We start from the raw sequence: 13,934 nt of genomic DNA, 5'->3' as shown, positions 1-13,934 counted from the left end.
ATGGCGGACAGACTATTAGAGTTCACCTAGGGGTCATTAAGGGCTATCATTTATACCAAAATTTATATGGAGCAGCCAGGGTAACAACTGAGTGTACCCTTGAACCCCCTCCCACTGCCTCACTTGGCTGTTTGTCTCTTGGCTGCCCTGGGTGGGTTGCTGAGCAAGTAAGAGAGTGAATGAGGCAGCAGAGAGGAGGAGAGGCAGGGGGAAACCATCACTTCTCAACAGCTCTTATAAGGTCTGGCCACATGACTGAGCAGCCAGGAACAGGCAAGCAAGGCAGTGGGAGGGTAGTGGGTCAGACCACCACCACACCTCAGCAGCCCACAGCAGTGGGTAAAATCAAGGCTTGTGATGCCACAACCTTCAAGTCAGCCTCAACTCATGGGGACCCTGTGAATGAAAGACCTCCAAGACACCCTATCCTCACCTGTTCTGCTCAGGTCCTGCAGACTGAGGGTCATGTCCTCCTTGATTAAGTCTGTCCATCTGGTATGCGGTCTCTCTCCTCTCTTCCTCCTACTTTGGACCATACATGTTGGTTGTGTTTATGTCCCACCAGGCTGGGAATGGTGCAGGCTGCCATTGGCTGAAAGAAATCTGGGAATCATCCCCCTGCCTCCTAATACTTTTATCTAAAAAAACCCTGTAAATCACAGGTGGGATTCATACAGCCTCCAGATAAGGGCTGATGATAAGGAATGCTGGAAATTGCTGTTCAGTGACATTTGGAGGACCAATCTACATATATGTCTTAGGTACACGTTGAATGGCATTTGTGAATACAAATTGCAGTTTGATAAACCTCAGATTAATATCAATTAATTGTTATTGAATACTCCCATCAATTCCCAGAAAGTTGTAAAAATTATAGCAGAACTATGTAAAGTGATTCTGCTTTTAAGGATAGTTGAACTTCTTGTATTACAGTGGTGCCTCGGGTTACGAAATTAATTCGTTCCGTGGCACCGTTCGTAACCCGAAAAGCCTTCGTAAGCCGAATTGCCATAGGCGCTAATGGGGAAAAGCCGCGATTCCGTGCGAAAAAGCCGAAAAAAGCACCAAAAGTTTTTTCGTAATCCGAAAAAACATTCGTAACCCGAAACAATGTTTTCCTATGGGATTTTTTCGTATCCCGAAAATTTCGTAACCTGGGTATTTCGTATCCCGAGGTACCACTGTATCTCTTAGCAGCCCCAGTTGTGGAGTCATATAATTGTTGGAAGATACTGTCCAGTCATTCTGGAGACAGACCATACCCAGGAGGTTATAGGTTAAGTGGCTTATGTTTCTTGTAGTGAGTGATGAGAACTGGACTCAGTCCAGACATTTCTACTGTACAAGGATGAAACTATCTCAATATAATCAGGAGCAAAAAGCTTTGTCTGCAACTGACTGTTTTATTCACTTAGAGGTGAATGGCCAGACTCATCATTCTCAGAAGTAATTCAATGATCTCTGGCACACCCAATCATCTTTAGACCACTGGGTTCAGAAGTGGGGCCATCTCTGGATTCTCCTGAACCCAATGGGAATCATCCCATCTCTATTGTGTGTGTGTTGGTGTGTAGGCACAGAGAAAGCTGAAATTTTGATTTGAAAGAAGGTATGCAAGGAGTACAAACCTTGTTTAAAAGCTGATTCAGTCATATGAGAATGGAGTTTGGATTCAGAACAATGTATATTCTCCCTACGTAGCTTATTTTAAAGCAGGGGTGGGCATCAGTAATCCTGTAGTCTACAAATGGCCTTGGATGGTCACCAGCCACTGCAAATCCCCGTAACTCTCAAACCTTTATGAATCAAATATATAAGCAGAGCAGGAAAAGACACTTCTGGCCACAGTAAAAATACTGTAAAATTCTGCTGGGATTCACTCCTAAATGGCAATAACTCCCAACTGAGTCTGAAAGGTGATGGGGAGTGCTGCAACATCACTTCTAGTTGCTGAAAATGGCAGTCATTTTAGCATGTTGCAGACCCCTGAAGGATGCTAAAAACTGTGGTGATATGATCCAGTGGGCTCTAGCATATGCTTACCCATGTTTAAAAGGAAAAAAAGTTCCATATGCTGCTACATTTCCAAAATCTACTAGCAGTGGTAGCAGGTATTTGGGTCTACAAAAACATGTGGGAACTGCATGGCCTGAGAACCTACAATTCATGGCTTGTCTGTTGTCCCGCATATCTGGATAAAGGTATACTGAGAGTTAGTATGCATTTTGCACATTAACTGACCCCTCACAGGTTCCTCTGAAGATTTGTAATAGCTGGTGAACATAAACATAACAGTAATGAATGGATCTAGTGATGGACTGCATATAGTTGGAGAGTTTATACTATACCCATATCTTCCTTTTGCCTATCATAGCTACAGCCTTGGGTGTAGAGGCCCTGAAAGAAATGCATGGAAACTGGAAATGTTTATGTTAAACAGTGCAGGAGGAATCTGTGACCTATTTAAAACATGAATTATCACCTCTGGAAACTTCCACAAGAAGCAATTTAAACTTTCGTGCCAGGAAATGAATGGTGTAAGGAGCTGGGTGAGATCAGGGGACACCCTCAAACTGTTTGGGGAGGTGCAGATGGCCCCAGGGCCATACTTTGTGCACACCTGGTTTACAGCCATGGAATATAACAAAATTAGGCAGAAGAGGTATTTAAAAGCTCACCCCAACACTCCTTTATATATTCTTAGACACACAAACATACACTCACTATATGAATGTCATAGAAACATAAATGAAATACATATGTCTGCCTTGTTACATTTACTTTGGTTGCCACAGTGTGAATTTTTTCCTCTTTGAAATAATTTTTTAAAATTCCCCACTTACGTACAAATTGCAAAACAAACTTGACTAAATTTTATAAAGTGTTCAGAGTGTCAGTTTCTTTAGCGGGCAGGGTATTCAAATGTCATGGCCAAGAAAGCCAGTATGGCATAGTGATTTGAGTGTTTAACTCTGAAAACCGGGGTTCAATTCCCAGCTCAGCTCAGCCACAAAACACACTGGGTGATTTTAGATAAGTCACACTCTCTCAGCCTCAGCGGAAAATAATGGCCAACCTCCTCTGAACAATTCTTGCAAAGAAAAACCCATGATAGGTCACCTTAGAGCTGCCATAAGTCAGAAAAGATTTGAAGGCTCACAACAACAACAAAGCCAACAAGTAAGCTTTCTTAGGAGTTTATCACATGGGAGGCAAAGTAAAAGCGGGATTGTTTTCAGAAGACGTCCCCTGACATCACCATTATCCCAGACTTAACCCATGAATAAAAGTGCACATTTTGTCCACTTTTGACCACTTTTTACTTTCAGGAAAATCCCATAAGTAAAAAGAGGCGTGTTTTGGCCACTTTAATCACAAGTTAAGTCTGGGATAATGGCGATGTCAGGGAACGTCATCTGAAAACAATCCTGCTTTTGTATGATATTCCTGGATTTAATCCCCATTTATTCACAGGATTTGGGCATTTTCCTCCCATGTGATAAACTCATATAGGCGGGATACAAACCGCCATATAGTACGTATTGTATACGTACTAGGGTTAGGAAGGGGCGGTGCTTCCGCACCCCCTAACCCTAGTACGTATACAATACGTACAAGATGGCGACGCCCCTTCCACATGAGCACCGCCATCTTTACGTACTGGACGCATAGCGTCCAGACATGTCGCGGTGCCTATGATGTCGCGAATGCGCCAGCGGCACCTCACGACGTCATCAGTGCGCCGCGGAAAGAAGCTCCGAAATGGAGCTTCTTTTTTGCTCCATGCGGGAGCCGCACGGTTTGGCTGCTGCGGCTCCCGCGCGGAGCAAATGGCACCGGCGGGGGACCGCTGCAAAGCGGCGGTTTGTATCCCGCCATAGTCTTTCTTAATAAAGTGGTCAAGCCTTGTGGACTTGTAAGTGATGGTATCATGTGTGACCCATCTTGGTTCATAAATGGGTCAGGACTAAAAACACTGGGGAAGCAGAGCATATAATAAACCCATGAACCATAACTCCTGCTCCAGTGTATGTACTCAACTATCTGTCAAAAAAGGTGCAATAAAATCAATAAAGGTAATGGGATTGCTACTAGACAGTAATGGCATGCCATTGCTAGCTAGACAGAAAGCCAGCATGGTGTAGCGGTTTGAGTGCTGGACTTAAACTTTGGAGGATGAGTTCAAATCCCTGCTCAGCCATGGAAATCCAGTAGTTGATCTTGGGCAAGTTCCACTCTCTCTGCATCAGACAATCACAATAGAACCCCCCCCCCCGAACAAATCTTGCAAAAAACAAAACACACAAACAAACCTCAATATCATCTTAGGTTTGTTTTAGGGTCACCATAAGTAGGAAACAACAGGGTTAAATATGGTCTCACAATAGTTCCTATATCGTACCAGGATTGTTGTACGTTTCTCCAGCAGTAACTTACAGTAATACACAAAGGGCCAGGCTATGTATGGGAACAAAACAAGATTGCTCACAAGCAGGTGTAATTCCAAACAGCAGAATGTAACTGTATAGATACATGTAAAAACCAGAATTGAACTCAACATGTTATGGCAATAAATCAGTGTGTATCATTTGTATATGTGTGTGCATGCATGTACACTTGCATATGAGAGAGAGAGAGAGAGAGAGAGAGAGAGAGATATTTTGAATAATAAGGCAGTATTATGTACCATTTATAAACATGTAGTTCATAAAAACCTTACACACAATAAGCAACAAGATAGCAATACTTGCTTTGTTTATAAACTGGCTTGCTACTAAAATAGATAAGATAGTTTTAAATATTTAAAATTAGATATCTGAATAGCTGACGAGAAAGAGAGTATGTGCCGTTTAATTCCCACATTTGCATATGTTGAGTTTGGTTTTGATTCTTATGTTCGATGGGTTGGATTCTGCTGTTGGGGTTACATGCTCTGCAGCATTATCTTACTTCAACTCTTCACTACTGTGAAGAAATCAATGGGTTCAGCTAGTCAGCTAGTCACAATGAGAGCATCCCTTTGGTACAATACTGCCATCTGCTGGTTTAATATAAAATAGAATTTATAAAATATAAATTATAAAATCTAATTGCTGTATATTTTTGAAAGAATATTGCATTCAGTGAAAATGAGCAGAATCTGCCTACTGCACTATTATTTCTCTCTTTCAGCACCTCTCTCCAGGCCTGTCAGACTAATTACCTTTTTGTTAATGCGGGGGGGGGGGGGACAGAAAATAAATACTGGAAGTAATAAAAAAAATAGAATTTTAAGAATGGAAGCATGTGCAGAACACATAACATCTAATATGTATTTGTAAACAGGTCTTGTAGCAGTTTTGAGGCTAACTGAAAGAGAGACATTGGTAGCATGAAGTTTCAGTGACTTGAGTCTACTTCCTCAGATGCATGGTGTGGCATGGAAAGTCCAGGGACAGACCTATATAAGCAGGCTGCATGTGAGAATGTTCATAAAAATGCAAAACTTTGAAGGTGTGGAGATAAATTCAGGCAAGTTCTGTTTTAATGATGGGCTTTGGGGCACAAAGCAGGAGGAAGGATGTTGCCTATAGCCAAGGTGTGTAGATAAACATATGAATTAGTAACAGAATGTAGTGTAGGAACCGGACAGGAGATGTGATAAACTGGCTAAGACTGCCCTTGTGAGGCTGGGTTGTTAACCAGTGCTGTCATTTGTGTAGTGTGCCAGGAAACCATTGTCTCTGTTCAATCCATTGTTGATGGACTGCAGTTTGTGTATACATTCTAATTCTGTTATTTCTCTTTCCAATCTTTCTTTGTAGTCTTTTTGTCCAAGGACCACTGTTCTGGGGTCCTCTTACCTTGTTCTCCAAAGACCATAGTAGGTTTTGTTTTTCTATGGACATTGTCCATAGAATGGACACAGACTGCTTATATAGGTCTGTCCCTGACTTTCCACTTAAACCCCTCCATCTGAGGAGGTAGATTGAAGCCTACAAAAGTGCATGCTACCAACTTCCATTCTTTGATTATTCTTTCTTCTGTTCTTCTGTTTTTTATAATATGCCCAGTTCAGAGTGGCACACCTTTCTGAAGTGATATAAGGACTGCCTCCCTACGGGCGATCCCTTGTCTATAGAATCTCCCTTCCTGCATAATCATTAATTCCTACATCATCATTAATTTAGTAGCTACACTGCTTCTTCTTTAAGGACCAAGTAAAAACCATTTTTGCCTAGGATTTGTTATGATTGACTGATGCTGTTGCTTTATAAATTTGCTGCTGGCTCTGATTTACGGTACTTTATTTAATATTGATTGCTTTGATATGCTATCTTTTAAATATGTCATAAGCTTCCTTGTGGAGTAGTACTGAAGACTATATATAAATATTTTAGGAAAATAAATAACCAACTTTTACCTTGAAAGCTTTAGAAGTAAAAATATTCTACAATATGCCTACAATATATATGGCCTACCAAGCTAAATTTAGCTTTCCAGACAGAGATTGTGGTCTGTTGGAAACTTCACAGAACCCTTGTTGTTTTGGGCATGCAGGTACTGGTGGGCCACTCTGCATGGCTAATATGCCCCTCTATGTACGTAACATAAAATTGTTAAGTGTGTAATAAAGTAATCTGATGATTTGGCAGAAGGCTTGAAGAACTGCCTATTCAAAGTCTCTCCTCCAGAGAAGGAAGAGCAATATGTAGCTATATGGAGAGGACAACATGAGGGTTGTTACTCCCCAATAATAATTCTGCCCTCCAAAACAAAATTTCCTTCAGTCTCTAAATTTCTAGCAATGATGATGATGATGATGATGATGATGATGATTTCTTACCCATTTCTCTCTATGAATCGAGGGAGGGAACAAGAACAGAGTAATATACAACATACAACATCGGTTAAAAACACAGAAGCCTGGGTAAAACATTTGCTAGTTTTATACTGCTATGAGTTAGATTATCACATGGACGAGCAATACATGATCAGGGGGAAGATTATCACCCTCCCCCCCCCATGCACTTATCCCATTCTTCTCCTGTCTGTAAAGAGTAATCAACCCATCATTTAGTTTAATGGAAGTTTCCATTAATACCAAATGACGGGTCCATTACTCTTTATGGAAGGGAGAAATATGGGATAAGCATGTGAGGGTGTGATAATCCTCCCCCCCCATTCGTGTGAATATCATGGGTTAGTGATGGTAGCAACCCACTTCGCTCCCATCTGATAATCTCCCTCCCCTCCTCTTTCTCTGTGATATATGCATGCATGTGCACACACACATATATTTAAGATATATTGGAAAGGATGCAAATTCTCAGCTGTAAAAGGCTTTTCCAGTGTTTTTTGGGGGGAGAAGGGGATGATGTCATATCCTTCAACTGTCCCAATTTAGCAGGAATAGTCCTGATTAAATCCTCTGTTGTCCCACTTTTTAGTTGCTTTTAAAATGCCCCATTTTCTCCCTCCACTTTCTCCCTTTGTACTTGTCTTACTTCAATTGCTGGAAACTGAGTTCAAAGTGCAAGGAGTAAATTTTACTCAATTAACTGAGCAAGGGGGAAAGGAAAGGGGAGAGAAGAATGTTCCCTGTGGCTCAGGCAAAAGCAAACTGCTGAAGCGCTTCTAGCTTGTGACTTAATATCTTTTGCCATCTTGACCAAACTCTGATATTGCTTCACCACCAGTGTCTATCTGTGAAATGTTGGACGGCATATGATGTTAAAGATGTGGTACAGTGTTTTGAGTGATGGACTAAAACCCCGAGAGACCAGGATTCAAATCCCCTTTTGGTCATTAAAGCCCACTGGGTGACCTTTGCCTAGTTATACTCTCTCATCTTCAGATTAAAACAATGCCCCCCCCCCAACAAATCCTGGCAAGAAAACTCCATGATAGGTTTGCTTTAGGGTCACCATAACTCAGAAATGAGTTGCAGACACACAGCAAGATGTGATGTTGAATGGCCAATTTCTCCCAATTTTTACCTATTTGTATTTTATTGTTTTTAAATTGTGATTATTTAGAATTGGGATGGGGGGTTGTGAAGGGATTAATTTTGAATTTTATTGTATTTTTAATGTACTTTTACTGTTGTAACCCACCCGGATTCCTCGTGATTGGGCGGGGTAAGAATAAATCATTTATCATCATCATTATTATTATATTGGAAAAACCTGTTTTGCATTTCTAATTTTTTTACTATCTTGGAAGTATTTTATATTTATTAAATGTTTGCACTGTCTTTCAGTATATTCTCAGGTGGCTTGCATCAATCATACAAACAAATAATAAAAGTAACAGTAAGTTAACAAAAGAAGATAAAATTCATTGCAAAAATCAAATTACGATGGAATGTTGACTTGTGAGAACAGAAAGATCTTGTTTGGCATTGGAAACATATTACTGTGGATGCCATAAGAATCTTCTTTGGGATATAATTCCCATAGATTTGGTGCCACAACTGAGAAGACCCTCTGTTCTGTCACCACCCTCCTCACCTTTCATGAAAGATGTATGTGGATGTAATCAAACAAAGATAATCTCTGTTTTCATCCATCATAATTTGTGTGACATATTTGGCATTTGTTTTGATCTCATGTTCTCACATATAAGAAAACCTATGTTTTCCTTAGAGAAAACATTAATTTTAAAAGCAGCCTATCATATTGTGCTGGATCATACCCACAAGGTGTCACTGTTGATTTAGTTCTAGAATATTTGGCAATACAGAAGTTTTGCATAGAATAGCAAAAATCTACCATATAAGTCAAGGCAGCTGTATTATAAATACATTGCCCACCCCCACCTCCCACCCCCCGTAAAAATACATATGCTGTCATAAATTCTTGTAAAAACTTGCTGTTTGTTTTGGTGGTCCCTGAGAGACTACATGTTGCATCATATAAACCATGCAAATATGTGGTGCAACAACACTTGGTGTACTGTGTATGATTCTTATTACACTAAAAGTGGGCTGTGTCAGAGTTTGAAATGGTGTATAGGTAGGCATCTAAAATCGTAAAGGAGGAACACCCCATTCCCATGCTGCAGTAGCTGTCTGCACAGTTATTCCACTGAGCCACTACCACATCCAACGCTACTGCAGGTAGCTCAGTCTAAGGTCAGAACAAATCATCCAGTCATTTAATCAACATTGGGTGCCTTGTTCTGACCTCAGAAGCGAATGACCTGTGGTAGTGGCGCATGTGCCTGGCAGCTCAGTGAGATGCTAATGGAGGCAGCTGCCATGGTGCGGGAACAGAGGGCCAGGTAATGGGGGTTGTTTGGGGCAGCTTTGGGGCCAAGATACTAACCCCAGACAGTGGTGTTCCCACACCGGGTGATATCTGGTGCAGGAGGAGACTTCTGGGGGGTGGGGGTGGGGTGGGATGACTGGGATTTCCAGTGGGGTTTCCAGGGGAGTGTCTTCCAGAGGCAGGACTTCTGGTGGGGTTTTCGTGAAGGTGCTTGTTCTCTCTCCCCAAGCTGCCCCATCCTTTTCTTTTCCAGAAAAGGACAGGACAGTGCATGGGGGACAGAGCACACATGCCCACAGAGGATGAAGGGGCATGTGGGGGGGATGGAGTGGCGTGTGTGTGTGGGGAAACGAAGCAGCGCATATGCCAAATGGAGCATGGGGAATGGTGTGGGGCCAGGGGGTCTGATCAGGTGGTGTCACCCCCCCCTTCTGGGCTGTCACCTGGTGTGGACTGAACCCATCTCCTGCACTGACCAAGTGATGCTACTGCCCCCAGATTAGCCTGATCTGTGTACACATTACATAGCGGGTTTCAAAAATGCTGCTGTTGTGCATCAATTAGAAAAGGTCTGAATGCGTTGTTGTCTCCCAGTCTCAGATCCCAAATCCCATAACCATGATTAATATAAACGTCCCAAAACCTTTTGCCATAAGCATGGTTATTGATATATGCATTTATTTATTTCCATGTCTCTGCAATACATCAGAAAGTGGTAAACCATACTAAATCTTTCTCAAGATATAATTGGCAAGGAATTTCACTGCCAGCATAATTTCTTGGCAAGTTGCCTTGATTTCTGATTCAGGGAGGAGAAACCCATGTTTACCCTTATCACGAAGCTCAAAAGTGAAGGAGTATTTGATTCCTTGATCATAAGCCCAGTCATCAGAACAACCAGAGGAAGGATCTACAAAAAAAGGCAGCAGATTAAATTAGTACTACAGAGAACATGGCAAAACAAACAAACAAACAAACAAACAAACAGAGATTTAAAATGTAGGATTATATACATGAAGAAAAAGCATCTGTTTATCTATAACTGTGGTTTAAGGGAGGGAGATATAACTGAGTAGCAGAGCACAGGCTTTCTAGGAAGAGGTATTAGAACTGATTCCTGTTATCTCCAGAAAAGAAAAGGATCAGGTTGCAGGGGACCTGAAAGACTTCTGAAATCTTAGCGAGTGCTGCAAAGTAAAGTAGATAATACTGACCAAGATGGCCAAAGAACATATTGAATCCTTTGCCAGGAGAAAGGCAGGAAATAAATAAAATAAAATAAAATAAAATAAAAATGTAATCTGGTCTAATGCAGCTTTATGATGTTCATTTTAAGGAAAGAATTTTATCCTCTAGAGGGTGGGATAACTCTATTAAAAAGATAAAAATATTTTTATTAATGTAAATTAATTTCTGAAACCCAGCTAGGTAGAAATGGATCATAATTAATCCCTTGATCTATCCTCTCATTTTAATCTCTCTTCTTCCCTTTATTTCCACACTCCTAGGGAATACTGCTCACTGTCCTGATCTCAACCTTCTGTTGTCAGCTCTGGTTTTGATGTCCTCCAGTTTGAACTTTTCCCTTTGGAGTCCAATGGAATTGCCCTGACAAAACCATGGGTTGCTATATCCAAAGGTCTATGCCAGTCCTCACCCTACTTGACCATTTAACCTCTTGGGACTTCATGTACATGTCCTGCTTGATCGGCATTGCCATTCACTGTGCTTGGCCCATTTCCCACTTACCTCTGGATTCAATTCCTGAACTGATTCTTGAAACCGGTTCAGCAAACAGTGGTTCCCACTATGTTTGCACTGGTTTCAAGAATTGGTGCAGGAAGCCATAGCTGTGGCTTCTCTGCCATGCCTCCCTCTGTCTTCCTGCCCATACCAGTAGGCTGGGAGCAGAGGAGAGGCCAGGGCGGAAGGAGAGAGGCAGGCAGGAAGGACTGAGGACAGAGCAGACATGAAGGTATGACCGGGAGACCGAGAAAGCTGATGCCAGTGGGAACCAGGGTGGATTTGAACCCACCTGGTTCCCACTTGGGCTGAATCGATTTATTTCTAAATAAAATGATTCAGCCCAAAAAACACTCCATTTTACCAGTGTCTTTTTGACGCGGGTTAAATGGGCAAAAACCATGGTTCCCCTTTCCAAATCGCTTCAGCAATTCAAATTAAGTGGGGACCATGGTGGTTTAAACCAAATCATTTGGAATCATGATCAGGTTTAAACCATACTGGGAACAAGGCCCTTGTCTACTTAGCTCTTCCTGCTTTCTATTTTTTCAGTATCTCCATAGTGGGATAATTTCCCTCTGCTTTCCCTCTTTCCATTGCAGTCTTTTGAAGTCTGTACTTGAACCTCTATTTTTTTCTCTCTGTGCTTTTTCCTTGGGTAGCCTCATCATCAATGACAGTTGGTGGCTTCAAGGTCAGTGGGGTGGTGAATCCATTTGGTTTTTACTCCCAACTTTAATGGCAAAAGCCATAGATAGCTCCTTTAAAGTTCTGACTATACGCATAACAAAACAGATTCACTGTCCCTAGTGGCATTATTAGGATTGACAAAACCTGATGCATTGACCTCCTCCCAAAGCACCATACAGAATCCTTAGTAATGTTTTTGTACTAATGTTACTCATAGTCTGTAATTCCCATATCACTGAATGTAATGGCAATAGCTGTGGCATAAACAACTAGCAAAATTAAAATTATACTTTTAAATTACAATATCATACACACATCCTAAATGTATTTAGATGTACAGTTGCTCCTCCATTTTCATGCAGGATCTGTTCTGGACACCCTGCAAAAATGGAAACTTGCTTATATTCAAGGCGTATTGGCTTGAATGACGGTGCATGCATGTCTGCGGGCATCCATGGGCACGTGCCACGAGGGCATACCTCATTTTGTCCCCTTCCGTTTGCTGCTCGTGAACAGGTGAGGGACGTGGATTTCTAGTCAAGGAATATGGAGGGACATCTGTACATAGTTTCACATGGTTAAAGTGAAAATTTGGAAGATGGGATGTTTCTAAAGGAAAATTGAAAATAATAAATTTTAAAAATATTTTTTAAAAATTATTTTAAATTAAAAATTTAGATTTCATAATTTAATCTTTTAAAAAGCCTGGGGTCTTATCCCACTCATACCATCTCATTAGCATTTTAAAGGAATGCAGGCAAACACCACAACCTGTTTCTGCAGATGATTGGGGAGCAGTGGTGTCACCCTCCCTTAGGGTGTCACCTGGTGTGGTCTGAACCTCTTGCACATGTTTAGTGATACTCCTGATTGTCCTGCTGACATTGGAGCTACCAGATTCTATTGTTTATCACTTCCCATGGATTTCAAGCAATGATGTTTTTAGGAACACATTTTATATACTTACAAATTGTAGCGGCTGATGTTCCATATGTATACTTTTTACCATATAGGCTAGCTATAGCTTTGGCAGCTTCCCTCGCTAGTTCCTTCTGATTTGAAACAAAAACAACAGATTTTTTTTAAAGATACGTGATTTTAAAGCATAACAAACATATGAAATGCCTTCTGCAGTTCTCTGTTTTTGGCTATCAGAATCTATCCTAACCAGCATTTGTTTGCCTCATGCTGAAGATACTGGTGGCATTCCTTCATCTTACTAGACTGTGCTGCCATTTCCCCCAGGTGTGGATTCACAGAAATGCATGAAAAGCCAGCCCCTCTCACATCCAATTGAAACGTTTAGAAGTGTCTAGTCAACCCCATTTGTTCATGCATGTTTTAGTGTTTCTGAATTTACTGAATTTCTGTTCAGCTGGTGATCAGGGTATAGAGGCTGATGTTTCCAGCGCCCTCCCACAAGTGAGTGAGGGTGTGAAAATGAGGCGTGGGTGGGATGGGGTGGAAATATTACCCTCCTGTATCCTGATGACCAGCTAACAGACCTCTGTTGCTATGTCATCCATTCTTACTGCACTCTGAGTGCCAGTTGAACAAGTGCTGCTAGCTATTAAGATAGATTTGAGGTTGGTTGGGCCAGAAGTTATAAATTAGTTATACTAATTTATAACTAATCTACTTAGTTATAAATTTTAACTAAGCAGGTGATGTAAGAGATCAGCTAATACTAACATACTAATAATGCCACCATGATAAGAATTTGCATAAGAACAGTAAAAGTTTCATAATACCAGTTCCTTATAGTTAGGTGTCTTATCATATGTATAGCCGTAGGGGAACAACAGCATCTGAGAGTAGGAATGAATGGTCAGATAGGCCTTGATTGAAGAGAGGTGGCTGCGGATGAATGTCGTAACTGCTTTAGTTTCTGGTTCAGACTCTGGTGAAGATCCACAGTATATCTCTTCACATGGATTTTTGGAGGCATCAATAGCTGATAATGAAAAGAATACTCACGTTCAGTTTGTAGAGAAATAGAAATCCCATCCAACACTGTAATCACTCTACAAGGAGCAGAAGGAAATCTGCACTTGTTCACTCCATGGGTTGTGAAAGCTGGCTTTTTCAGTGGGTGCACATGCACACGGCTGTGCACACAGGTGCAAGTGTGCACACACATCCATTGAAAATAATGGGATTTAAGGTCCCACATTTTTTGCTATCTGTGGTGTGTGTGTGTCCAGAACGGATCCTTCACAGATAGCAAGGGATGACTGTATATATAATCTG

General features: G+C 41.2%; 1 protein-coding gene across 1 annotated transcript in view; it reads right to left on the bottom strand.

Annotated features, from left to right (window-relative positions):
• Nucleotides 1–9,928: 9,928 nt before the first annotated feature.
• Nucleotides 9,929–13,934, bottom strand: part of LOC121926102 (mast cell carboxypeptidase A-like) — a 32,742-nt gene continuing 28,736 nt past the window's right edge. The window contains exons 10-12 of the mRNA XM_042458743.1: nt 13,436–13,638; nt 12,652–12,736; nt 9,929–10,161 (exon numbers count right to left, since the gene is read on the bottom strand). Coding sequence (XP_042314677.1) covers nt 9,977–10,161; nt 12,652–12,736; nt 13,436–13,638 — 473 coding nt within the window. The 3' untranslated portion in view covers nt 9,929–9,976. The remainder of the gene's footprint in view (nt 10,162–12,651; nt 12,737–13,435; nt 13,639–13,934) is intronic.

This window comes from Sceloporus undulatus, chromosome 3, assembly GCF_019175285.1.
Source record: "Sceloporus undulatus isolate JIND9_A2432 ecotype Alabama chromosome 3, SceUnd_v1.1, whole genome shotgun sequence".
Taxonomy (NCBI): Eukaryota; Metazoa; Chordata; class Lepidosauria; order Squamata; family Phrynosomatidae; genus Sceloporus; species Sceloporus undulatus.
This window is presented reverse-complemented; position numbering and strand designations above follow the sequence as displayed.